The 26085-nt window shown below is 43.0% G+C and overlaps 1 protein-coding gene across 2 annotated transcripts; it reads right to left on the bottom strand.

Moving 5' to 3' along the window:
- Nucleotides 1–250: 250 nt before the first annotated feature.
- On the bottom strand, nucleotides 251–26027 carry CCDC134 (coiled-coil domain containing 134). Of its 2 annotated transcripts, none has more exons than XM_083698800.1 (9): nucleotides 22708–26027; nucleotides 14012–14171; nucleotides 12600–12672; nucleotides 10801–10913; nucleotides 9263–9384; nucleotides 7591–7675; nucleotides 5723–5904; nucleotides 4423–4494; nucleotides 251–2331 (listed from the first exon to the last, which is right to left on the bottom strand). In XM_083698800.1, exons 4-9 carry the CDS (start codon nucleotides 10901–10903, stop codon nucleotides 2206–2208), a joined length of 690 nt encoding a protein of 229 aa, XP_083554926.1. In that variant the 5' UTR covers nucleotides 10904–10913; nucleotides 12600–12672; nucleotides 14012–14171; nucleotides 22708–26027; the 3' UTR covers nucleotides 251–2205. The 2 variants fall into 2 exon arrangements, with proteins under 2 accessions (XP_083554926.1, XP_083554925.1); XM_083698799.1 differs by lacking the exon at nucleotides 12600–12672 and having other exon boundaries at nucleotides 22708–22959; nucleotides 23859–25833.
- Nucleotides 26028–26085: the final 58 nt, after the last annotated feature.

Below are 26085 nucleotides of genomic sequence, written 5' to 3'. Positions count from 1 at the left end.
CATAAACACAGTTTTAACAATGAGTCCGTAAGTGACCGTGGAGGCCAATTCTGGATCCACACGTCCTTCCACAGTGGGGACATTGGTTTCCGGGCGGGAGTTGATCACGGTGTGGATTTGCCAAGCGTGCCTTCCTCTTAGCACGTTTCTCCCTTGCATCCTGAGTTTGAGTGTCTTCATTGACAATCGTAAAAAGTATTTCCCATGCTATCAAGAACCATGCCTCACAAGCCAGTGACAAATGTTTACATTTTTTTTTAACAATTTTCTGCTTTATTCAAGAAAAGCAAAGTCCATTTAAATACATATCCAAAACCAAAGCAAATGTAATTTTGATAATAAAAGTCATCACCATCTCTAACCTTGTAAAACAGCCCAAAGGCAGCAAGTCAAAGTGAAATGTCCCCTAAAAAAACCACAACCCTCCTTTCCCACAAAACAATCCACCACTGGCAAGATTGGTCTAAACCAACCTTGACAAGTAGTGTGCCAAGTTATAGCGCTACTCATGACAGCGAGGGGCCATCACACTTAGGGAAAATACAATACGCCAGTTAATCAGTGTTTGGAGATAATCTTGCTGGTGTAAACCTATCCCAGTCTTGAACAAGAGCTACCCACTGTGGCAAACTGCACAGTGACTTCATGCTGAATGCCTGCTGTATACAGGCCTACAAGTCAGCAGGCCAGGGAGAAATCGGTAGTAGGAATTAAAAGGGAACACTGACCATACTGTGGGCAAGGCTGGCTGGCCTTTACTATGAGAGCAAGTACAGTACAGCTGGAATCCAAAACGAACTTAGCTCCAGGTCCAAACCTAAATGGAATGCTTGAAAAAGTCAAGAAAAAAGGCAGCTTGTTCCTGTGGAGCAATAAGGCAGTCGACTGGGTGGGAAGGACAATTCCCTCAAAATTTCACTGACCATGTAATAAAGACACAATCGATAGGCAAGCAGAGAAGAAGAACTGAGAGAACAAAATCCACACTGTCAGACTGTCTGCTTTTCCGCAGAGTAAGAACAGTGGCAAGTGAGTATCTCATCTTGGCATTTCAAATTAAAGGTCATCACCAAGATTGCAACGGCACCATTAACTGAGGGATGGGGATGTACTGAAAGAGTCAAGAGTCAGCAATTATGGACACAGCAGTTCCATTCTGTACCCACTGGACAATAGGAGCTGAAGAAATTTACATAATCACTTCTCTCTAGCTCTTCTAGTGCCTCACAAAGATGAGCAGATAAGTTCCCTTCGCCATAAAGAAGGGGAATGAAATCTCCCATCTCCTTGAATGTTTCAGTAATTTCCCATTGTGCAGTAGTGGCACCGTTGATGACAAACAATAAATGTGTTAATGTCTTAAAAGTGCCACAAAATTCTTTGTTCTTTTTGTTGCAGCAGACCAGTACAATATGGCAAAATTGTCAAGTGCAAATGCTCATTGATGACGACCCGACCGTGCTGTTCATCTTCTCAAGCCAAAATTAACCACATTAATTCCCGTCCTCCTCCTCTTTTATGAGAAAAATGGTTTAACAGCCTTGTGGGAAAAGAGGAAGACTTTGACACCATAGAACCAGAAAGGAGTGTGGATTATTACGGCATTTTAATAACAGCACCTCTTTGACGTATCCTAGGTACATTCAAAAGGAGTACTCTGTCAGTGCGTGAATAATCCCAAGGAATCGATGTCCTTAACCCATAACTCTTAGAACCCTTAACTTTTTGAAGGTGATTCTGCTGCCCCCTCAAGTTAATCTTGCAACTCTGTGTTACCTTACACTTCTGACTGCACAACAATTCACAACCTCTGGTGTTATGAACCGCAGAGGTGGCATGAGCCAGAGAACTTCCCTTTCGCCGCCCCTCTCCCTAAGCGTTACAAACTGGCAAAAGCCACATGAAACAAAAATACACAGAGACATGAGGAACAGCCTCTGACAAACTCTGTACATTCCAGTTACTCGAAAAAGCCTTCCCATAAGGGAAGATGTGCTCAAAGACCGCAATCTCTGCCTGGGGCGCTTCCTACAGCTCAATCCAGTCGTTAGCCAACATCTTGCTGAAAGAAGAAACAAACTTCCAAAACCTTACAAAACAAAACCGCAACATCCTGGCGTTTTCCTGAGGTCACCAAGGGACTGGGATGCGCCTGTCCCAGCAGCTTCCATCTCCCGCCCAGGGCAAGTCACGGTGACAGGAGCATTACAACTCCGACTGTGAGCGGGAGATGCGAGGCCCCTTGCGGATCTCCTTCCGCTTCTCCTCTTTCTTCCTTCGCTTCTCTTCCTCCCGGAGAGCCTTCTGGAATGTGTCCGCACTGGGAAAAAACTGACAGGGAACAGGATGAGCTCAGCCACGTGGGAACAAAGAGACAGTTCTGCACACAAGCCTCACAGTTAGCCAATTACACCTCCTCCTGCCACTTACACCTGTTTTTCATATCTGTAGTTTCAGTGACTTGGATTCAGTAGTCATGAATTTGGCTTGAGATTATATAAAACCATCCACAAATAATGGATTGGGGATAGTCTTCTTGGATCTGCACTACTGCTGTGCGTTGGAAATGGCATCTCTATGGAAAAGGGGGTTCCCAATAATCACCGGAACAGATAACGTATTAGGATTCCAAAGTCAACTCTTGATTATGTCATGGAGCTACCTGTAGAACCCAATCAAGTGCCTCAGTCACTTATGTGAATAAAAGAAAGATAAATAGGCTTTGTGCTATAGTGTTGGACTAGGACCTGGGAGATCAGGGTTCACTGGGTGACCATAGACCAGTCTCTCATTCACAACTTAACTGACCTCACAGGGCTTTTGTGAGGATGACATGAGGTTGGGGGGGGGGGGCGGAACCATGTACAATAGTTTGAGATCCTTGGAGGAAAAGTGGAATATAAAATAAAATGAAAAAATTCTGGCACTCTAAAAAGAAACAACACAACTATGCCACACATATCTATGTCAGCAAAAACTTTTGTTAGCCAATAACATGTATGGCATTATTTGCAAATCTGTGTTAGTAGGAACAAAAAACTAGGAAAGGTGTCAATGGGTGCAGCTCTCATGTCCTGAGCTATGATAATGATTCTAAACTTGCAAAAATATATCATTTGTCTGACAACAAATGCTGGAAATGTAAAGGAAATGAAGGAACATTCTTTCACCTCTGGTGGACGTGCCCTAAAGTGAAGGCTTTCTGGGAAATGATATATAATGAGTTGAAAAAGGTATTTAAGTATACCTTCCCTAAGAAACCAGAGGCCTTCCTTCTGGGCATTGTCGGCCAGAGGGTGTTAAAGAAGGACCGAACTTTTTTTCTGTATGCAACAACGGCAGCAAGGATACTCATTGCTAAGCATTGGAAAACCCAAGAACTACCCACGCTGGAAGAATGGCAGATGCAACTGATAGACTACATGGAACTAGCTGAGATGACTGGCAGAATCCGAGACCTGGGAGAGGAGAAGGTTGAAGAAGATTGGAAGAAATTTAAGATTTATTTACAAAAACATTGTAATTTGGTTGAATGTTAAGAAGGATGCTAGATCATAAATAATTTGGCACCACTAAATTAGATGGAATTAGGAAGATAAGCGAGATTTAAGAAAATATTAATTTTTGGAGAATCACTAGATCATATTTAAACACTTAAATTTTTGGGGATATAAGAATGTAAACAAGGTGATAAATTGCTGGTAAAATTTCACAGTGATGAAAGTGAGAACAGGAGACGTGAGGGAGTCCAAAGAAGCTATGAAACTATGTTAAGATATATGTTATATTGTTTATTCTTTTTGCATTTATATCTAAAAAATCTCAATAAATATTTTATAAAAAAAAGGATAATGATTCTACTCAAAAACCTATTTCCAGGGGCAATCTGCTTTGCAAAGAAGCTAAATCAGTCCAGATATGAAAGAGACAGAGGAAAAAAATAGGCATCTGCAGCTGCCTTTGACAAACTGCAGCATGCAACATGCATCAAGTACCAAACGCAACTAATCATGGCCACCCGTGGGAAGCTCCAGATGAGATTTCTGTGTGGCCAAGCTGAGCGCATGGTCAGTGCCTGCATCCAGCTGCAGTGCTGGGTTGTCACATCAGAAGGGAACTTCTACAGGTTTTGCAGGTGTGCTGGCTTCCCTTTACAATTTCCCTTTGGAGGTAACAATATGAACTGTCAGCCAAACATGCAACCAAGTGTGCATTTTGCTGGCTGCACAAGATTTCCACACTGGAAGTTGCTGCAGAGAACAGTCACTATTACCAGCTAGTCATGCCTAGGCATTACCACATATCCGTCATGAAGCAGTGCTGCCCATTTCTTCCCTTGCCAAGCCCCAGCAAGGTGTCAGCAACCCAATGGCCAGAATAGGTAAAAACAGGCAGGGTGCACTAATAGCTTTATTATCTTACTTCAGAATTGTCTGTTTTAAAGGGGTTCCGGTATTCTGGAGATTTCTCACTTATTCCAAGCTCTTGAGCCATCTGCAGAAGAAAAATAGTGAAGATCAGCTTCATTCACATGTCTTGTAATCTTCTCACCCCCCTGCCTGCTTCTCAGTTCCCGCAACTACATCACCCGCCACTGAAGCTTCCCAGCCTCATTTGGTAGTTCAGTGCAAATTCCCCCAAATGTGAAAAAACTATCCCTCCCAAAATAAGGGTACTGCAAGTGCAAGAAGTTTTGATGTCCCTTGTGGGCTGAAACACTGATCTTGCAATTCATTCACTTGCTGTGTAAATTATCAGGGAACCGCACAGGCTGCACACAAAGGTAGCATGGATTAAAGTGAGCTAAAGCAGCCTAGCAGAGACCAAGATGCAGAAATGTGCAGCCATACGGCTAATACGGGATGGCACATCACAGAACTCTGACATGGAAAACTCTTCCCTGCAGAAACTAGCATGTGACCATTGTGCAGATCCGTCATGCAGGTCAACAACGCATGTATGCACCACCAAGGAAATACAACAAGTGAATAGTAAAAGAACCCATACAAGTAATGCTGACACAACCCCCCCCAAAGTAGAAGAATAGAAGCATAGCCACCCCACCCCACTCATCATTCCCCCTCCCCCTCTTTTCTTCCTAATTGTTTAAACCAGGCATAGGCAAACTTGGCCCTCCAGATGTTTTGGGAGTACAATTTCCATCATCCCTGACCACTGGGCCTGTTAGCTAGGGATCATGGGAGTTGTAGTCCCAAAACATCTGGAGGGCCGAGTTTGCCTATGGCTGGTTTAAACCAATTCATGAATCAAGAACATATCTACTGACCACTAATAATGAAACATGTAGATATTTTTCCACATTTATTATGCTGTTTTTGTGATATACAAATGGCATGAGAAAACTTGGTATACTTATTTGTATACCATTATTCTTGTTTATAAAACCCAATAAATAAAGAAAGAAACAACGAACAACACATGTATGAATGGATTATACTATTGCTGAGAAGCAAAAGTCATTACTACTCAGTGTGCACACACAGTGTGAAATGCACATATATAAGTTGCATATTACCATCTTTATGCAAGCTTCATTCTAGTTCCTACACAAGAGCACCCTCCATATACAGACACTGAAACGACTGAAGCAACCCTTAGATTCTTGGTTTTCCTCAACTCATATTCCTTTATCCCATATCGCCAACCCATTGTCAGAGGCCAACAACATCAGAGGAGAAGTCAAACCAGCACACCGCCTTACCAATCCGAGGACCTGCGAGTGCGGACCTTGGTCAAATACACCTGTCTGGTTGCAGAAGCCAATTCCCCAGCGAATCAGGTTGTTCCAGTTCGAGTTGCGGTCAAAGTAATGGTGTACTATCTTGGGAAAACGCAGGACTACATCGCCAAAAAATGCAGTGTTCTCCACCACATGGGAATATGCTAGAGGTAAAGAGCCACAAATGAGAAATCAGGAGTTTTGCCGCTGGTAGAGATCAGACAAGGTCCATGAGAATAAACATGGAATCCAAATGCAAGTTGCTTACCACCTTAACACACTCTAATCATTCCTATTGTTTATGTGAATGAGGAGAATAGAATAGAATAGAATAGAATAGAATAGAATAGAATAGAATAGAATAGAATCACAGAGCCTAGGGCTTGCCAAACGGAAGGTTGGCGGTTCGAATCCCCGCGACAGGGTGAGCTCCCGTTATTCGGTCCCTGCTCCTGCCAACCTAGCAGTTTGAAAGCACGTCAAAGTGCAAGTAGATAAATAGGTACCGCTCTGGCGGGAAGGTAAATGGTGTTTCCGTGCGCTGCTCTGCTGGCCCCATGACCCGGAAGCTGTCTGCGGACAAATGCCGGCTCCCTTGGCCTATAGAGCGAGATGAGCATCGCAACCCCAAGTCGTCCGTGACTGGACCTATCGGTCAGGGGTACCTTTACCTTTAATCTCTATTAGTGACTGTACAGAAAAGGGTTTGTATTTTATTCCAAGTTTATGAATAAAAAGAGGGCTCAACCGTATGTACACAGCATTTGAAAATAAAATATTGGTGGGACAGATTAATATGCTCACATCCAGATCTGTGAACTTCAGAAATCCAGAAAGCAAGCTAGCAGCCCACAAATCTGGCAAGGAACCCAAAGTAGTGCGTCATTCAATCTGACATAATTTTTCCTACAGCTATTCAAAGGAAACAGGAGTCGCATAGTATTTTCAAAATTATAATAAGAGAATGAATTCCAGGTGGGTTCAGGCTACCTGTGATCAGTGCAAAGGAAAACTATTGAAACTATATCCTTCCCTTCATTACAGATATTGATGGCAGTAGCATTGGGGGGGGGGAGGCTACTGCTGCTCATTGTCTAGGTGGCTGGCATCAACAGTTTAAATGAGGATTTAATTCTGGAAATCTGCATGGCCAAAAAACACCAGCTAAGAACACAAAGGTAGGATATCCTAATATACTAAATCAGTACCTTGGACAAAAGAATTGGAATCTCTGCTTCTCTACAGTTATGAAAATACAAGTACCAACCATTTTCATGCTGCAATAGCTTAAAGTCTGGCTGCCCTCATAGGTTCAATTGCGCTTCCTTTTCCACTCTCTTAATTTTTCTTTGCTCAACAAACATTTTTTAAGAGTGACTGGAAACATAACCAGCCAGTCTCAAATTGTAAATTAATGTACCTATCTGTAGACAATGCAAATCTGCATACATTTAGTCCAGTCACAAAACCAAGGGTTCCAGTTGCAGAATCCGACTGGGGGTGGGGAGAAACTGGCTATCAATCTGAATGAACCCACACGTCCCTGTTTAATGATACTGACCAGCCTTATGAGTGTTAACTTTCCATTATATGCACAGGCGAAATAATAAGATTCTGTTCTGCTTCATGTACCATATGCTATGTAGCCTCATTTGGCTCTGTTCCCATCCCAGGACCTTTGCAAATGTCAGAAATGATGACACACAAGAACAGAAGTGACAGGGGTGGCTAAGCAAGAGTCGCCAAAATGGCAACGAGAGCTGTAATGCCAGAACAGCTCATTGTTACAAACTTAATGGCTACAGAATGATGGATGGAGAAATCGGGGTTATAAAGCAAAGAGCTCCCACCATCCTTCAGCTTCTCATCCTGAGGGAATGGCCCGTCTGGAGGAACATCTGCTGCTATAAGTACAGCCCGCGAGTCTTCAAGAACCTGCACATCACAACAGAAAGCAGACATGGTTGATATCAGCTCCTGCCAAAAACATCTCTTCCCCACACCTGTGCTGCCAGCAACAGCCTCTTCTCAGCCGCACACCCCCACCTCTTCTGCTTTGCTACAAATGCCCATCTGACACAGCCCTGACAGACGAGGAAACTTGGGGGAAATAACAACCTCAAAAGCCAAATTGTGAAAATGAATATCCCAGCCCTTCAAAACACCTCACATTATTTGCGGAGGAACCAACAGCTGCAGTTCCTGGACCGAGTCTGGTTTCAACATGCATGGCGGTAGCAAGCACAAAACACACAGGAATATTTGTGCTGCGACACAGTTACATCACACAGCACCAGGTGGAGGGCCACAGACAAACAGCAACTGTATGAAGCCACAACCGTCTTCTCCATGCAATGTGATGGTACCGTCGATAAGCTGCAAATCACTTCTCAAGTACCTAGTCTAATATAATACCTCAGCTATTCATTTAAACCCAGCCAAACACCAGCCCAGAAGAACAACTAAGATCTCATGTGGGTCCTGAATGTGCAGACCCATGCATTGGGCAAATCTCCAGTGTAAGGCAATCTATTTTTATGGATCAGGTGCTGAAAATGCTTTTCTACATACATACAGGCGGTGACCATTTTGCATGGGGTTCCATTCCTCGCTGCAATGCACATCAGCAGAGGTGCGCATAAGCCCGTTCTGCCTCCATTCCATCCTTTTCTGGGTCCAAAAGGTCCCATGCATCGGCAGTTGTGCATCAATTGGACACACCTAAAATGGTCACTACCTGCCTAGGACCCTCGTACCTATGGGACCGCCTCTCCTGGTATGCCTCACGGAGGACCTTATGGTCCATAAATAGCAACACCCTAGAGGTGGCTCCGGTCTGGTGGAACGCTCTGTCTCATGAGACCAGGGCCCTGCGGGATCTGATTTCTTTCCACAGGGCCTGTAAGACAGAGTTGTTCCACCTGGCCTTTGGCTTAGAATCAATTTGATTCCCTCCCCCTCTTTCTTTTTTCCTTTCTCCTCCTGTGAAGAGGCTGCATCTTAATGTTTTAATGTTGTATTTTAATCTTGTTTTTAAGTTGTATTTTAATCAACTTGTTTTTATTATTGGTTGTTAGCTGCCCTGAGCCTGGTCTTGGCTGGGGAGGGCAGGGCAGGGTATAAATAAATTTATTATTATTATTATTATTACTCTGCAGATGGAAGTGTAAGAAAGCACTTGGTGAGGGGGCCTAAGGTAAGGCCTAGACCATCCTAGGCTATCTTCCCACAGTAGATTTAAAACCAGCAGACCCTAAGAGGTACCATCTCCCCTCCCCTCACAACCAGTTGTGTCTGGAATGAGTGGCAGCCGCTACATTCACCAGCAAATCACTGGAATTGTGATGTGGTCATAGTGCCAAGTCTCTGCCTCACCACCACCCTCAACCTTTTCCAGTAAAGAGGCATTATTGACTAAGACACTACACTCTTCTTCTTAGGCCCCCCACACTGCTTTTAAGATTATCTAACATCCCATAACTAAAAATAAATAAATCCTGCACTCTGTTAGGCAAGGCTCACTTTGAAAAGACCCTTGAGCATGATGTCTATGATCTTGTATTGTTGGTTCACATCGTTGAGCTCAATCAGGTTCTTCAACGCATTCATCTGGTCTTTGCGTTTCACTTCGAACAGCTTCTTATCTGTAACTTGGTCAAGGATACCATGCGCTACAGAACATCCAGACTTTTGCCCCATGTTCCCCTCCCCACAACCCACAGCACAATCCCAGCGTCTTTTTTGCCCTTCACCCTGGGGCATTGTTAGGTATATAAAAAGACTTGGGGACTTCGCATAAAATGTGTATATGCTAATTTCTATGTATGGATGATGGCTCTGAACCATTTTTTAAAAAGTTTTAAGTTTAAGAAAAGAGAGGGAAGGCAATAGGAGATCTGGGGCCCACTCCATCAAAGAAGCCCTTACAAGGGACCAGGCTTCTTTTAACTACTGCATCCAGTTTCTTTGAGGAAAAGCCAATGGCAAGAAATAAAGTTTACGGAGACTGCAAAGAATATCTGCTCTCGGTGGCCTGGCAGCTGTAAACTAGAATCTATGGAGGATGACAGCAAAAATCCAGAGGGAAATACAAATGACAAGGGTTCACATTACCAATTAAAAGCAAGGGAGAGTCAAGGAGAGAGAAAAATACAACCCCTCCTGCAACAGAAACAGCAGAGAAACCTTTTGCCCAGAGGAAGAACCATGTGACGTGCCATGCTGCAATCACCATGTCAGCATAAAGAATCCATCTATTTCACAGCGGTCCTTTCCAACTTGATGAAGACACTCTCTCTCTCTCTCTCTCTCTCTCTCTTTAAGAGTGTTGGTACTGGGGTACACAGCTTATTTGGGAAGGACAAGGTCTTTATTCTTCTCACTCAGTACAACACTGCATATCTGAGAAAAATACACTAGGCCCAAGGGCAAAATGGTTGGTAATTCCTTTAAGAGTATTTGGGCAAAACAGGACATTTAGAATAAAAGGCATGGCTGACTTGTGGCCTCTTTGGCTCTGTCTTTGGAGACTCCAGGAGCATAATGAAGGTGCCTGACACACCTCTTTGGGGTAGGAGTTCCACAACATAGGGGCTGCCACAGAGAATGTCTTATCCTCCACACCACCCCCATCCCCAAGTCTCTGAAGGTGGAGGAACTACCAAGAGGGTCCCCTCTGCCAATCTTAGCAGCTGAAAGGGTCTGTAAGTTAGACAGCTGTGGATGCAAGAGAGCACTTTGCAGTGGTGGAGTTTCAACATTGGCATGCTCTTCCCAGGAGGTTCACTTGGCAGTGACTGGTGTCCTTTTGGCACCAGGCAGAGACATTTTAATTCACGTGGGCCTTTCAGATGAGCTTTCCCCAGCCTAGTGCTTAAGAATGCCCCTTGTGGTACGTATGCGTACCCTTTTGTAGTTTATATACTTTTACATGCACATGTACAAATCTACACTCCCTTTCTCCACCCATGCTAAGCACAAATGGGCCCCTTAACAAGCAACACTCTCTGAGTTACACCCCACTTTCACAGACAAAAACCAAGGCAATGAAAGAAGGATACAGATTTCTAATCCTGAATCAGGGGTTTTCTTCTCTGTGTCTGCCGTGACGCCTCTGGATAATATCAGCATAAAGAGAAATGTGAAGGCTCGAAAATAATCCATCCTTAAAATCCTGGAATGGAAAGAAGGAGGGAAAGGGGAGGGAGAATACTTTAATCATTCTAATGATTGAGGTTAAAGCACAGAAACCTCTCCACTCTCACTACCTAATTTATATTCATTAACATAAGCAACTCCCCATGTGTATGAGAAGACAACAAAGAACTAAAGCAACAAGACACTACTAGCAGTAAATGAACAGTAAACCTCTCTCTCATAGGCAAAGTTTCAAGACTGAGCTTCAGCTTACAGGTGGGCACCCAACTACATTGAGAGGGCACCACATTGGCTACCTCTGTACTCATTTCACAGGCCACATCCTGGCTTTATCTGCATGCTCCAATCCACCCACTTCTTTACCAGCCTTGCAGTCAATCTGAAAGTTACTGTTTTCCCTGGCAATGAGGATATTTACTTGTGCTTCAGCATCGCCACAAACATCATTGTGTGCAAATCCAAACCACAGGTCTCACATCCACAATCTGATCAATATACAAAAAGAGGCTTGAAATTTCCAGTCCATAAGTGGCTCAATATAGTAAAACAGAAATTGTGATTACCGGTAACTGCTGTTCTTTGGCCAAATCCCATACGAACACAAGCCAAATCTCAGAGACGCCTAGAACTTTGAGCATGAAACTCTCCCATCCCTCCCTTTAACTGGCATTTTGTCCACCAAGCTCACCTGCCAAAAAACCTGTTCAGCTTCTTCCTAATGCTGCAGGTGTGCATCAATGGTATCTGCAGCCTTTAAACCAGGGAGGGTGGGCTGGCTAAGTGACTGCACAACAGCAGTTTCCCAGTAAGTGTGCAATCCCACAAATGGGAGGACTATAGCGTCCCCTACCGAGCAGAGGGAATAGAAGTCCATCACCCTGCAACACTGCTCTTCCAACCCTGGTTTAATTTCTGCCCTCAATGGTCACTGCATTCTGCTAGAGAAAACATCATGAGGCCACTTCCACTTTGCTGGCATGCAGACAGCTGCAACTGAGACACATGTCTGCAGTGCTGAAGATGGCTGAGCTTCTTGTGGGGGATGTGTGAATCTCCAGAAATAATAAACCTAGCAAGGGTCTGGGAAGAAGCTCAAAAAGCTCTACACCTTCCTGAACAGTCAATGAAATTTAGCACCTCTTTTTCTATACTCACAAGTGCAATGCAAGTAAAAATCAAATGGCCGTATGGACATCTAATGAATGCAATTCACACTTCTGCTCATCTGAAGGATTTGAAAAGATGATTGACAAAACTGTGGTTTGCTTAACGTGAAATGAATATGGTAGTAATTCCAAGATAGGCCTTAATGCAAGGCAGTCCTTATGCACCATCAAGAATCGCAGACCACAATGAAGCACAATCATTTCCATACACTTTTCCCACTGAAATGATTGTCTTCAAAACCGCAACCTTGATGGTGAGATAATCCATTCAACGTGTTGCTACTGGTTCAGACTGTTTAGTCATCAACGGTGACAGAACATGAAGCATCCTCTTAGGCCAGAAAGTCTGAACAGGAGGAAGCCTGAGTCAATTCTGTAAGAAGTTGTTTCATGCAGTAAGAGAAACCTGATTAGCTTTCAACGGGATCAAAGTGAGCAGGAATTGCTGCCAGATGAATGTAAATGGAAGACTAGGCTATGAGAGTGCAGTGCTATTCCCTAACTGAAAAGATAATCCAGTACATAATGTACATTACAGAAATGTGCCGCATTGTGTCTAGACGGTTCCATGACATGTTGAATGTTGTGACGAACGCAAATCAAAGTGGTCTGAAATGAAGTCAAAAAATGGTGCAATGACTCTATCTCTAACCACCTTTTTAAATCTTTGATGGTTCATCTGTCTTCCTACATTCAGATTAAAATAACACACCAAAACATGGTTGAGGGGTTATCTCAGAAACATTTAGTCAGAACAGAAAAGGACAAAAAATGTGATATATAAAATATCAATAGGATTTATTTCCTAATATGAATTGGCCCCACTTGAAGTAGGGCTGTGTGTTTCCACATTACTGCCTAAGTACTAAACTTGCTACCAAGTGTTGTGATCTCCATGACTCTGCTGGGGGCGGGGTGTGATTGGCAGAGTGTGTCAAGAGGAGGAAGAAGATGATAACCCCAGGATGGGAGGGAGCAGCAGTCTGGGCAATGATGTAAAGGAGGAGCCTGATATACTGCCACTGGGCCCCAGTCTCAATTTGAGGAATGAGAATAGTCCAAGCAGTGATTTTGAGGAGGGTCCTCACCCAAAGCCGCTCTGGGGCCACCTGACATCACAGAGAGGGAGGGGGTGTCAAGGATGTCCTGACCCCATCCCTGGGGAAGAAGATTCCCCTAGGAGCAGAGGTGGTGGCTGGCAAATCAGGAGAGCAAGCCGGACAGGAAGGAAGTGGGCGAGGAGGGGTGGATGGCAGGCACAAACAGACCCAGTTAAAACACACTTCCAGTACTCTCACCCACCCCTTCAGGGCTTATGAATTTGGCCACCCCTGCCCAATAACATTAAGGAAAATGGTTCCTACATGTAGATACCAGCAAGGCAATATGCCTTTATTGCTTAAAAAATGGCAAGATTTCCAATTACATGGAATGCTACAGTTTTGTTATATGGGGATCAGAGTTACCTATTCATGGAAATAAATCCAAATAGGCTTTGACTAGTCCACAAAACAGTTGCCTCCTGCATTGACAAAGAGGGAATTATAGACTGCAGTAAGAAGCCTAATTAAGTTGTGTGTTTTGAACACAACATGCTTTGGAGTATAAAGAGCTTATACCTCAGGAGACAGGTGCACCTACAGAGAACATGTTTTCATTATCTGTAGACATTTTTCCTATGTAAATTTATTCAAGATATTTAAGATTGGTTCCACCCATGCAATTACTATTGAGAAAATTATGTTAGGTATACCCTACCATTATACAGAAAGAGTATTTGCCCAGAGTAATATAGACTTATAGTTATCTTTTTAAAAGATTTACTATAAAAGAAACTGGGAGTATGACAACAGCAGACTTTTATTACTGGTTATAAATCTACTTTAGCTACAAGCACATCTCAGAGCACAGCTTAATTTAAGGACAAAAACAAAACAAAGACCTCTACCTGGTAATTGAAATAAAGGAATGTAGAACAACTTGTTCTGGCTATTGTGATGCTCACTAAACCACATCAGGCAAAGCTGTCAGTCAATGATCATCCAGAAATTTTTTCTATGAATCTTCTTCAGCAACATCACAATTGTGTTCTTCTCAGTTGAGTTTATCTGCAACACAAATTAAAATTGTTGAGGAAGAGCCCACCTATCAATACCAATGTTTTCCCTAAAGGCAAACTTTACCACACACAAGCTCAAATATATTAAAACCTGTGGGGCCAACCTAAATTTAGTGACATGGGATCCCTTCACTTCCACATCCCAAAAACTGAAACCTTGGGTAACAGTTTCTGCTTCAGCAATAAAAATCTACATTGATGGATTTCAAGAGAAAGTCCAGTCTCATCAACCTTTTACAGTAGACATATTCTAGAATATTCTAGAAAATATACTCTGCTAGAAAATTCTCTGGGGAATATTCTCCACAAACTGCAAATTCTAATGTAAGAACTAGTTTTACAACCCACATTTTAAAAATCTTGTGAGGATAAAATAGGAATGAGGAAAGGTATGTACACCACCCTGAGCTCCTTGGAGGGAAGATGGGATATAAATGCAATAAAGACATAAACAAAAGCAACAAACAGGTATTATGCAAGCAAAGAGGCATATGCAGATGAAAACCATTCAGACTGGAACTGTAAACATCTGGTCATTTAGATACTTAAACAGTTGGTGCTAGAATTTGGAAAAGCTCTTGATTTATAAAGTTTTGTTATATGTGGCTCCCAGGAATTTGAGATATTTTCCCAAGTAAGCGCCCGCAGTGGTGGAAGACGCCTCCTGTCTGTTCCTGGGATTCCAAAACAAATTTGGAAACAGATGGAGCTGGCTAGTGAGAGATCGGTTGGTCCACTGGGAGCTTACAGTCCAGACTGTGAAGTGAATGTTAAGTACCAATTACACTGTGCATAAAAGGACTTTCACAATGAGAAAATAATAGGTTTTATTCCATGAGCAATATCAAAGCAAGTTGTAGTGGCTGAAAGCTACACACACGGATGGGGCGAAAAATCCATTAAGCGGCATTAAATACTGTAAAGAGCATTCTGTGGCACAAGCTTATCTCAGGTACTTGACACAGATAAGAGCATGCTCCTATTTTTATTTTGTTTTTACCTCCAAGAGAGCATGTTTGGTAAAGTAATGCAAAGACGCACCAGTATTCTTGACATTGTCAGGAATTTAGGATAGCCTTACAGCAACCAATGGCTACTAGGCTTGATGGCTCTGTTCTGTCTCAGCTGTCAGAGGCAATATTTCCAAGGAAGATGATGATGATGTGGATGATGATCAACGAAGTTTTCAGGGCAGTACACAACAGCATTAGAAGAGCTTCCTGGATCAGGCCAATTGGCGCAGTTAATCCAGCACCCTTTTCTCACAGTGGCCAGCCAGATACCTATGGGAATCCCACAAATGGGACATGAGCACAAGAGCACTCTAACCCCTTGTGGTTTCCAGCAAGTGGAACTCAAAAGCATTACTGCCTCCAACCACAGAGGCGGAACATAGTCATCATAGCTCATAGCCATCACCAATAGCCCTCTCCTCCATAAATGTGTATTTTGCAAGTTGGTGGCCATCATCTCCTCCGGTGGGAGCACGTTCAAAAGTTCAGCTATGAAGTAGTATTAGTCATAGTAGTGCCTTCATTTATCATTCCTGAATCTTCCAACGTTCAGCTCTATCGGGTGGCCACGAGTTCGAGTGTTGGGAACAGAGGGAGAAAAGCTTTTCTCTGTGCCACGCATTTTATAAACTTTATTTCGGGTTTACTTAAGCAACTTACATACCATTTAGCTACAACAGACTAAGTTGTTTACAAAGATACAATACAACTGATGAGAATCAGTGAAGAAAGCTATAAAATTAAACTACCATTAAAAGGCTTGCTGGAATAAAGTAAGTCTTGTCCAACTCTACCATTCTATGAATTGCATTTGCTATTATCTCCCGCTTCACTCAGTTTGACAAGGTCATTTTGGAGCTCTTCACAATCTCTCTTTGTTTCAGTGACCCTCAATAGTATATACAGAATACAGTAAGGTGCAATACAAACACAAAAATCAACAATTGAAGTCATACAATTATTCAACTAACAGAAAACAACAGAAAGTGCACTCCTATTAATACTTTCCTAGGAGCAAGCGCTACTGAACACAAAGGGACTTGGTTCCAAGGAAGCAAGCTCTTAAAATGTTTTTGCTATCCAGTTTTGTTTTCCAGATGTTATGATTATTGATTGCTATTTCTTTTTCTGATCTCCCCACAGCCCAATATTTACTTTGGTTCAGTACTTCTGTTTCAGAAATCCAACCTATTTCAGTCCATCACAGCACAGCTGCGGCCCATCCACAGATATTTTCCAGTCATGTTATCTGTGCAACGCTGAAGCTGATCAGATACCTTTCTAATTTGGGGTGGGACTGTGGCATTTACCAGCAGGGCTATTTTCCTTTATGAGAGTAGAAGCTGAAAATGTTGTATACAGCGACAGATGTACATGCCACCAGTAGCTTCCATGAGACAGAAGGGAAGGTGATATAATAGAAGATATCTGCCAAGACTTAAACCATGAGGAAAATGAAGTGGTGGCAATTGACAGTACTACTACGACCACCACAGCCATCACTATATCATCTTTACTCTGCAACACAGGTTAAATGTGACACATAAATATTCCACTAGAGAGCCATGCTCAGTCCTGCCTCAGCTAACAAGACAGCAAATGACTACATACAGAGAAGTTAGACCGCTCCACGAGAGGGGCTAATGGAAATCAAAGCAGCTTGCTGCTCTTAATTGGAGGGTTAGAGGAATTGCAGTTTGCTGCCAGGCTTTCTGGTTCACCAATTTTCCTATGGCTTCCTAACCATTATCCGTACAAAATAAAACAGGGCTGAAAGAGAAAGACACACCAGTCTTTCATCTTGAAGCGTTCAACATTTATATATAACCCTGCTCCAATAAAGCCTTTTCCTTTTTTCCAGTTCTCGTAATTCCACATACAGGGGCGGCGGCAGAAGGGGGGCTCCTCCAAGAACATTGGCTTCTCTTAGCCGGTTTTAACAAATAAAGGAGAATAAAACCTAATTCCAGTATAATTTAAACTTCTTAAGAACTGAAAATACTTTTAAAGGAGGCAGGTGAACTATAGCTGCATCATTAAGAGCAGAAAATTGAATTACCAGCCCAGTGTCATCATTAATTGACCCAAATGTTGCGGAGAAAATGCATATGTGTTTAAATCTTAAGCATTCCAATAATTCCTCTGACTATAATGGATTCTAGTGTGTAATACAAGGTAAAAGGTAAAGGTACCACTGACCGTTAGGTCCAGTTGCGGACAACTCTGGGGTTGCGCGCTCATCTCGCTCTATAGGCTGAGGGAACTGGCGTTTGTCCGCAGACAGTTTGTCCGGGTCATGTGGCTAGCATGACTAAGCCGCTTCTGGCGAACCAGAGCAGTGTGTGGAAATGCTGTTTACCAGTGTACATATTCATACAAAACTGACAAAATGGGCAACGGTCAGGTACTAGACCTCTCCATTCAGCATCTTAGCCAAAAAACCTTTTGTTCAATCAACCACTTCAAGTTCTGCCTGCACAGTGAACAAGATGCCATCAAGGATGCCAGGAACAATGAACAAGATATTCAAGTCTATTTGCTTTGCTTGGCGTTCGCAATTTCCATTGTGCAATGCAAACGGTGCTTCAGAATCCTCACTGTGCATCACGATCCTATGAATATTTACTCAGAACTGAGTCCCGCCCTATTCAGTGGGACAAGTCTGAACCCAGCAACCTAAATATTAAGGCTATGTATTGTGCTAATGCTAGGCCATGCCAATGCAAAAATGTGGTGCTGCCGATTAGCTGGCCTTTGTTTTATAAGGCTTATACACCTTCATTTTGAAAGCTCAAAAGCCAGCGTGAGCAAGTTCTGGTGGCCATTATGCCTCCCACCTAAGCTCCCTGCTGCAATCCATGTCTTCTCCTATTCGCTTCTCCTATGCACTGCAGGACAATACTAGAATTCCATTTGCTGCAGCAGGCAGGCGACCTGATGCTCAAAGTAACTTGTGGAGCAGCAGGGGTTCCCTTGGCACTGCTGAGGTTTTCCCAGGAGACAAGCTGGATCTCAGGTGGAGATTCACTCAGCAACCCCTACCAGGTTTGGATCTGGGGAGATATAGGTTCAAATACCCACTTCGCCATGAAGCTTATTGGGCAGCCTTGGGCATAAGCACTTTCTCTCAGCCTAAAAAATGATAGCAAAGAGTTGTTCTGAAGATAAATTAAGAATTTGCGGAGAACTCTGTGCACCTGAAGGTTCCCACAGAACCTTTTACAAGTTGGGTTGGGCAGAGCTAGAAGAGAAAAGCTTCTATTTCAACAATCTGGGGGTGGAGGAGAGAAGAGTCACCACTTCCCAGTGCTCAGAGGGTAAACATCCAATTTATTTGCGTTTACCCCCGGGGGCATTTTGAAAAGCTCAGCTATCGGACTGTCATCTGCACACTGCTATTCTATCAATTAGGAAGCGGTGAGCAACACAAAAGTAGGACATAAACCTGTCAGAATATAGGTTACGAAGGATTTGAGAAAGCACCATCAAGTGCCCTTATCTTTTGCAGCCTCCTTTCCCAACACAAACACAAAGAACACAAGAGGAGCAAAGATGAGCACCATGGGGGCATCCTTTGGGGTGCATTAAATGCTCAGTGTCCCTTGCAGATCTGGAAAGGGTGCCCTGGGAGGGGAATATACTGTATGTGAGGAGGAGATCAAGACACAGCAATTGTATACAAGATTTAATATCCAACTACAGAAGAAGCAGCATGTTTTATAAGCACAATCTGCTTCACACACTGAAAAATATGTCTGAGAATTCATTTACTGGAGCAAATCCAGAATCATATCTGTAACAAAATATCTTGTCATTTGCAAACATTAAACTGAAGCACTGTAAAAAAAAAAATCACTTTGGATTCTGCTTCTTTCTGCAGTATTCAGCAGGCAACCACTGGTAGGATCCAGGCATGCTATTCTATATTAGCAGCATACCACATATCCAGGATGAGAGGCAGAATATAATATAATAAGCATATTAGCAACATGGCAGATGCACTTACACACAAAAGCCAAATAGCAAAACCAAAACCCTCCAAAGGGCTTAGCTACATGAAGGGTAACTAATATAATGCCCTCCAAATACTGTTGGGCTACAGTCCCCATCATAATTCACCTTTGGCTGTGCTGGCTCTGGCTGATGAGAGAAACAGTCTAAGAACAGACTGAGGCCACAATACTGGATACTCCTGGATATACTGTCCAAAATAGGCAGGAAGGTGGCATAGTGAATATAGCATTATCACACTGCAATCTTGTATATGTCTTCTCATAAGTAATCTCCATTGAGTTTGAATGGGACTTACTCCTGGGTGAGTGTTTATTAGACCACAGCCTTAGTCTAGGGATTGGGATAAGGCAGGAATCCCCAACCTGCGGCCCTCCAGTTGTTTTGGCCTACAACTCCCATGATCCCTAGCTAACAGGACCAGTGGTCAGGGATGATGGGGACTGTAGTTCAAAACATCTGGAGGGCCAAAGCTTGGGGATGCCTGGGATAAGGCATACTATGAGCCGCAGGGACACACAACATGGTTGCGACTTGAGCACCGCATTCTTCTCTTATAATATTGCATTCTTACAATAAGTAATCAAACCAGCACCAGGTGAAGAAGCTCAGTGTCAGAAGCAAGTTCCATTCGTTGTGCAGCCATGTAGACGAGACATGAAGCAGAAAAGAATAAAGAGTGGAGGCAAATATAACAAGACAGTAAGAGGTGTAGTTTCCTCAACAGAAGGTGGGACAATCCGCTTCCAGGCTTAATTCAAAGTGCTGGGTTTGACCTCTGAAATTCTGCATAGCATAGAACCTTCAGATCTAAATGAATGCCTTTTCCCATACACAGAAGCCCATGTCCAAAGATCATTACTGAGAGCCTTTCTACAATCACAAACACAAACGGAAGTGTGCAAGATTGCGATGAGGAAAAGAGCCTTCTCAGTGGTGGCCCCCTATTATGAAACACTATGCCTAGAAGAGGTGCATCTGGCACATACGCTGATGGCTTTTCAGTGCCAAGGAAAGCCAACTTCTATTCTCCCAGGTCTTTCAACATTCTCTCATTCTTAATTAATATTATGTAAGGCTGATATTAGTATAGGTCTACATTTATTGAGGCTGTCTTGCCCTTTGCTCTTATGTTTTTAGCTCTTACAAGGTGGTTTCTGCTCTCCATGTGACAAGGTGAATTTGAGTGTAATGGTTATTGGATATAAACAATCTGTGCTGTTTGGGAATGTGTTGCATTTATATTGTATTATTTGTATTTTATTATTTTTTAACTTTTTGTTGCACATTGCCCAGAGATCAGTGTTACGGGGCGATTATCAAATGCTAAATAATAGTAAATCCAATAGTTAATCTGTAAGAGGATCCACATGGAATCACTGGTGTTGGCTTCAAGAGACAAATGACATATCTACAAGTAATAAAGAGAGTTGCAAAGGTCACGTTCAAGTTCAACAGTAAAGAATAGCAGGAGTGTCTTGAAGATAAATTTCATGGGAAGTAAATGTTTAATGGAGTTACAATTATAATTAAGGGTTTAAGGCTGCAATCCTACAAACACTAGAAGCCAGCTCCATTGCAAGTAAATAACAGGATCAAAACAAATGCCACACTATAGTCACTATCAGAGAAGTAAAAGAGACACTATGGTTTAAGTTGACAAATTTGAAAAAAAAAACTAGTTTAATGCAATATGCCATAGGAAAAGTCATTAATGTAGTGCAAGAAGGTGTGTGTGAGAGAGCACAGCAGTTACAGCAACTGATTCAGGGGCTTTGCAGATTCATCCTCCCCAAAAACTTAATCTGCAGACAAACTCATGTTCCAAAATCATCTAACACAGTATCAAACAAGGCCCCTAACCTTGGAGCTTGTGATAGTGATGGCAGTAGTAACTGAGCTTCTTCATGCCTCAATTTACTTCTGTAGAAAGATATGTGATTTAACATGCATACTAAAGCAGCTGTCAAAACCAACCTCAACCCTTTATTACTTATTGTCCATGCAAGTGACCTGCTTTCAAAAACAACATCCAGAAATTTCCCCTCTGGCATCTGTGATAAATGGTATTGGATTCCAGAGAGATACAAGGGTATGTCTAGATTCAGGGCCTTTCTATTCTAGACCCTAGGGCCCTATTATTTTATATATGCTCAACTTGACCCAAAAAGACCCCAACAACCTCAATTTGCAACTACTGGGGTTGGTATTCAGCTAACTTGGACTCAGAGTAGATCCACTAAAATGAACCTTAATTCATTTCAATGGGTCGACTCTTGAGTAAAATCTAGGTGCATACTATTCCAGTTTCCCGAAATATCTGCAAATTGAGAGCTTTTCAGAATGTGTGGCAAAGATGTGCAGATCTCTTAAACCATTTTTTAAAAGATTGTTTCAGATAATCCAATATATATATAAAGCGTTGCAAGAACTTGTATAGTAGCTACTAGATAACATGAGAAGAGTTTGTGGTGCTAACTAAAAAACGAATCTATAAAAATATTTTTTCTCTCTCTTACCAACACAGAAAATAATTCATTTTGCATTTTGTGCGTCTATATAAAATCAAGATCAAGGTGAAAACCCTTTTGTTGCTTAGTCCTGGGACTCAGGATGCGATAGGTGCCCGACATCAAGAACCCTTTTATAAAGCTGGACGAAATGCAGGCCTGCTGATCAGGGAAGACGAAAAGTGCAAAAGACCCGAACAGACACGGCGCGGAGGAGAGCTTTGCACCTTAATTCACCACCAAAATCATCATTACTACGATGTAGACCAGAGCACCTTCCTCCATTAGTTTAGAATGACTGCTGTGACAGGATCCTCTTTCTTTGTGGCATCGATCATGATCATTCCCCAGCTATTTCTTCCGAGGGGCGTCTCACCAGCGGACAGCATGAGATACGTAGTGATTAAATACATCTCTGTAGTCTAGTTTAACACGCCGGAGGACCTCGCTCCCCGGAGGGCGCGACGCCGGCAACCCCCCGCGCGCTCCCCCAAGTTTGCAGAGACAAGTTCTCGGCCGCCTCGCTCAGCCTTCCTAGGCGAGCAGCGAAGAAAGCGAGGGCGATCCGCACTCGCTCCCCGCAGCCGCGCGGTCCTTCCCGATTACAGGCAGCGGATCGCCCAAGCGCGCGCTCTCCCGCGGATACGGGGCTGCAGCAGAAGTCCGATCCCCGCCACCTGCTGCCGCCGCCCCCCCCCTCCCTGGTCGATCCACTGGGGCTCCCGGGACCTCCCGCTTCCTCGGGGCCTGGCTCTCCCGAAGGGCTTCGGCGTTTCCATTCTGCCCTCCTTCTCCCTCGGCTGCATTTGCAGGATCGGAGGCGCTCAGAACTACGGAGCAGTTTGCTGCCAGCCTGGCAGTTGCAGGCAGCGCGATCTGGGGTTCGGGAACCCAACCTGCCCGTCGAGAAGCAGCTTGGGATCGCACGGGGTGGAAGCTGCCCGCTTCCCAAGCGACCCTCGCTTCTCGAGCCCCTGGGAAGGAACCTCACCTGCATTGCCCGGAAAAGGGCACCCGGCGTCTCCAGTCGCCCGAGCAGCAGCAGCAGCTCACTCTGGCGAGGCTGTCATGCTGGAGCCGCTCTTCCTTTTCCCGGCAGCTTTCCCCAGCGGACTGGCCTCGCTTGCTAAGCAAACCAGCATGCCCTGCACGGGCGCGTCATTTCCTCCGTGCGCTTCCCAGAGGCCTCTGTGTTGTAGTTCTTCCAATGGGTAGATCTCTCCCCATCACCACGTTTACAAAGCTGTAAGCAGGGGAAACAGCCACGTTTACTTAATAGGAGGAATGCCAGGTGCTGATTTGCATGGTGGGTGGTGAATTTTAAAAAACCAGAAACCCACACACAGAATTTCGGAAGCAATTAATGTACTGCACATACTGAGAGAAGCAGCGTGTAAATCATAATAAGCATTGAAAGGCAATTAGAGGAGTTCTTTAAACTGCGCGCAAGTATGGTCCGGGAGAAGCGGGGTGAGCGCAGGAAGCAATTAGTGATTAATGAGAACACCTGCTTGCTGTTTAATCAGTTGCAATAATAATTAGCAAGCACAGGTACTCTGTCTCTGTTAGAAATATGAAGGACGCTTCTACCAATATCCATCTGGCCAGGCTGGGACATGAGAGGTGCCTCGCTTTACAAGCCCCAACAATTGCATGATCATAGCAGGCAAAAAAAAAAAGTGCATTGCTGGACATTACTCCCAAAGTAAGACAAGTTGAAGTCACTGGGATTTACCCTTAGGTGAGTGAGAATAGGATTTCCAGTCACTTATGAGCAATAAATTATTAAATTTTACCTGTTTGTTGCTTTTTTAAATTAGAGAAGTGATTATGTTTCCACAACCACAAGATGAGCACCAAAACCACAATGGCCAAATCATAGCTAAGCCCAGCTGCCTGAGTGAAGAGGAATGTCCTATTACCTAATGCAAAAAGCAAGCAACACTTTGCACTAACGAACGGGTCTACCACCCTCTGAGCACTCCTAGGAGCTGCACATGGAAAATGGTCTCAAATGACCATTGTAGGTTTTAGGTAGGTTCATACAAAGAAAGGTAGTCCTTGAGATACTGGAATCCTGAGCGGTTTAAGGCTTTAAGAGGCCAAAGCCAGCACTTTGGAAAATGCAATTAGCACACTTACCTAAGTAACTTTCTCGAAGCTTTCATGACTGTCTCAGGGAAACAAACCAGCAATATCTTGTTCCCAGAGCACTTAGGTCATTTTTGTTCATCTCCAATGCATCCATTGTGCTTCAAATTACTGTGCATTACATGTCTCAGAGCTACATCTTACATGCAGCCATTGGGCTAGTGTCCGTGGCATCACAAGTGATACATAACACAACCCTTTATTCCTTTTATAAACATATTTTATAATTGGTTTAGAACCTGAGCAGAGTGCTAACTACATAGCAGAAAATTGGGTCAAACTGTGAAATGTTATCCTACATGCAAATTCCTTATCTCAGTAGATTTCTTTAATCAGTAGATTAATCAAGATAATCAGTTTTACTGAATATTTGGCAGGGCTTATTTTAATTATTTGGGTATAGACGTTACAGGCATACTTCATAATTTTTAAGGCTACTTTTGTTTTGGCGTGCTATTGTAGTAGGGAAGATGATAATGAAAATAAGATGGCCTTTTCCAATAATTAGTGAAGATTTTTGTCTATGGAATCATACATTATTTAAACAAGCAAATGCAATTAAATATAAATGATTTAATTAAAATCATTAAGATTTGACAGGCTTGTAAAAATACATTAAAAAACCATTCCAGCAAGTAAGTTTATTCAAGTATGAAATCTTGTAGTGTAAATGCTCCCCTTTTTGTATTTGTCACAATGGGCCTTTAATTTATGGGCACTGCTGCAGTAATCATACACTTCTCTCAATGGACGAATCCCCATTTTTTTTTTTAAAAAAAAAAACACTTTCTCACATTCTTGATAATGTTGATCTTCTCAAGTGCAGAACCACAGAATAAAATAAGATTTTTCTTATGCTAATTCTGCCTTACGTCAAGTGAGACCATTGAACGCTCTAACTCAGCAACCTGATGCCCTCCAGATGCTGCTTGACTCAATCTCCCCTCAGCCCCAGCAAACATAGCCATTAGTGAGGGATGATGGGAATTGCAGTCCAACATGAGGGGCACCAGACTTTACAACCTTGTCTACACTGACTTGCAACAGCTGTCCAGGGGCTCAGACAGGTCTCTCCTAGCCCCACCTGGAGATGCCAGAGGTTGAACCTTGGACCTTCGGCATGCAAAGGAGATCCTCTACCAATGAGCTACAGGCCTTTCTTCTATATATTCATGTCCTTCTTGCTGAACTCGCCATTTTCAGTTGATCAGTAGAACTAGGATTCACATTCCTCTACAGTCACCCCCACCATTCTGGTTAATTTTATTTCCTTAATAGACTACTCTTGTATCTTTCTTGTTGGCTTCCTGCTTCTATTCTTAGCCCTCTTCTGCTGTTATCTGTTCTATTTCCCACTTGCCATTCAGATCGTTTCACTCCTTGATACTGCCTAATTCTCTAGTTTTCACTTGACCAGTCTCTTTGTTACACCTAAGATTACCCTTTGAGTTGCACCTGGGGCCTTTTCTCTTGCCGCTCTGTGCTGTGAAAGTGCCCTTCCACTTAGCAGCAGGCATGCCTCTCCTGATCATCCTTTCTTTTATATCACCTCCCTTTCCTTGCAGTGTGTCTTGTCTTTGATTAGGTTGTAAACCTTTGATTGTATTGTAAACATAGGGGCAGTGACTGTTTCACTTCTGCCTTTTTTGTATAGTGGTTTTAGAGATTTTATACATACAGGTAACCTATACAACTGCTGAAGCATCAGACGATAATATTTTGTTAAATGAAAGGTAGAACATCCTTTCAACATACTAAAAAAATGCTACAATTACTACAATTTGAGCAACACAGTGTGGGTGCATCCTATTACGATCTATCACTATAGATTTTCCCAGTAGTCACATTTGAGAATCAGCCCTTAGAGCGAAGATTTCAGAGAATGCTCAGCTATTGTACCAAAAGGGTTGAGAGCATTGTTACTGTTGCTATTGCCAACTGTGTGTGTGTGTGTGTGTGTGTGTGTGTGTGTGTGTGTGTGTGTAAAACAAATGAGTGCTGAATTTGAATTTGGCTCGATAGACTAAAACCCTTGATCCACAAAAGCTTTCTCTTAACATGGTATCATTTTGCATTAACCAAAACAATGATTCATGGCACCTGAATATTAAGAAGGTGATGTGTAAAGTAGCAAAATAGATTATTTACTGAGGTCAAGCACTTAGGGAATTTATCAGAAGTGCCTGCAAATTCTTTTCTTTATCAGTGCTGAAAACAA

The sequence above is a fragment of the Podarcis gaigeae genome (genome assembly GCF_964106915.1).
Source record: "Podarcis gaigeae genome assembly, chromosome: 10".
NCBI lineage: Eukaryota > Metazoa > Chordata > Lepidosauria > Squamata > Lacertidae > Podarcis > Podarcis gaigeae.
Note: the sequence above shows the minus strand (reverse complement) of the source record. Positions and strands in the feature narration are given on the sequence as shown.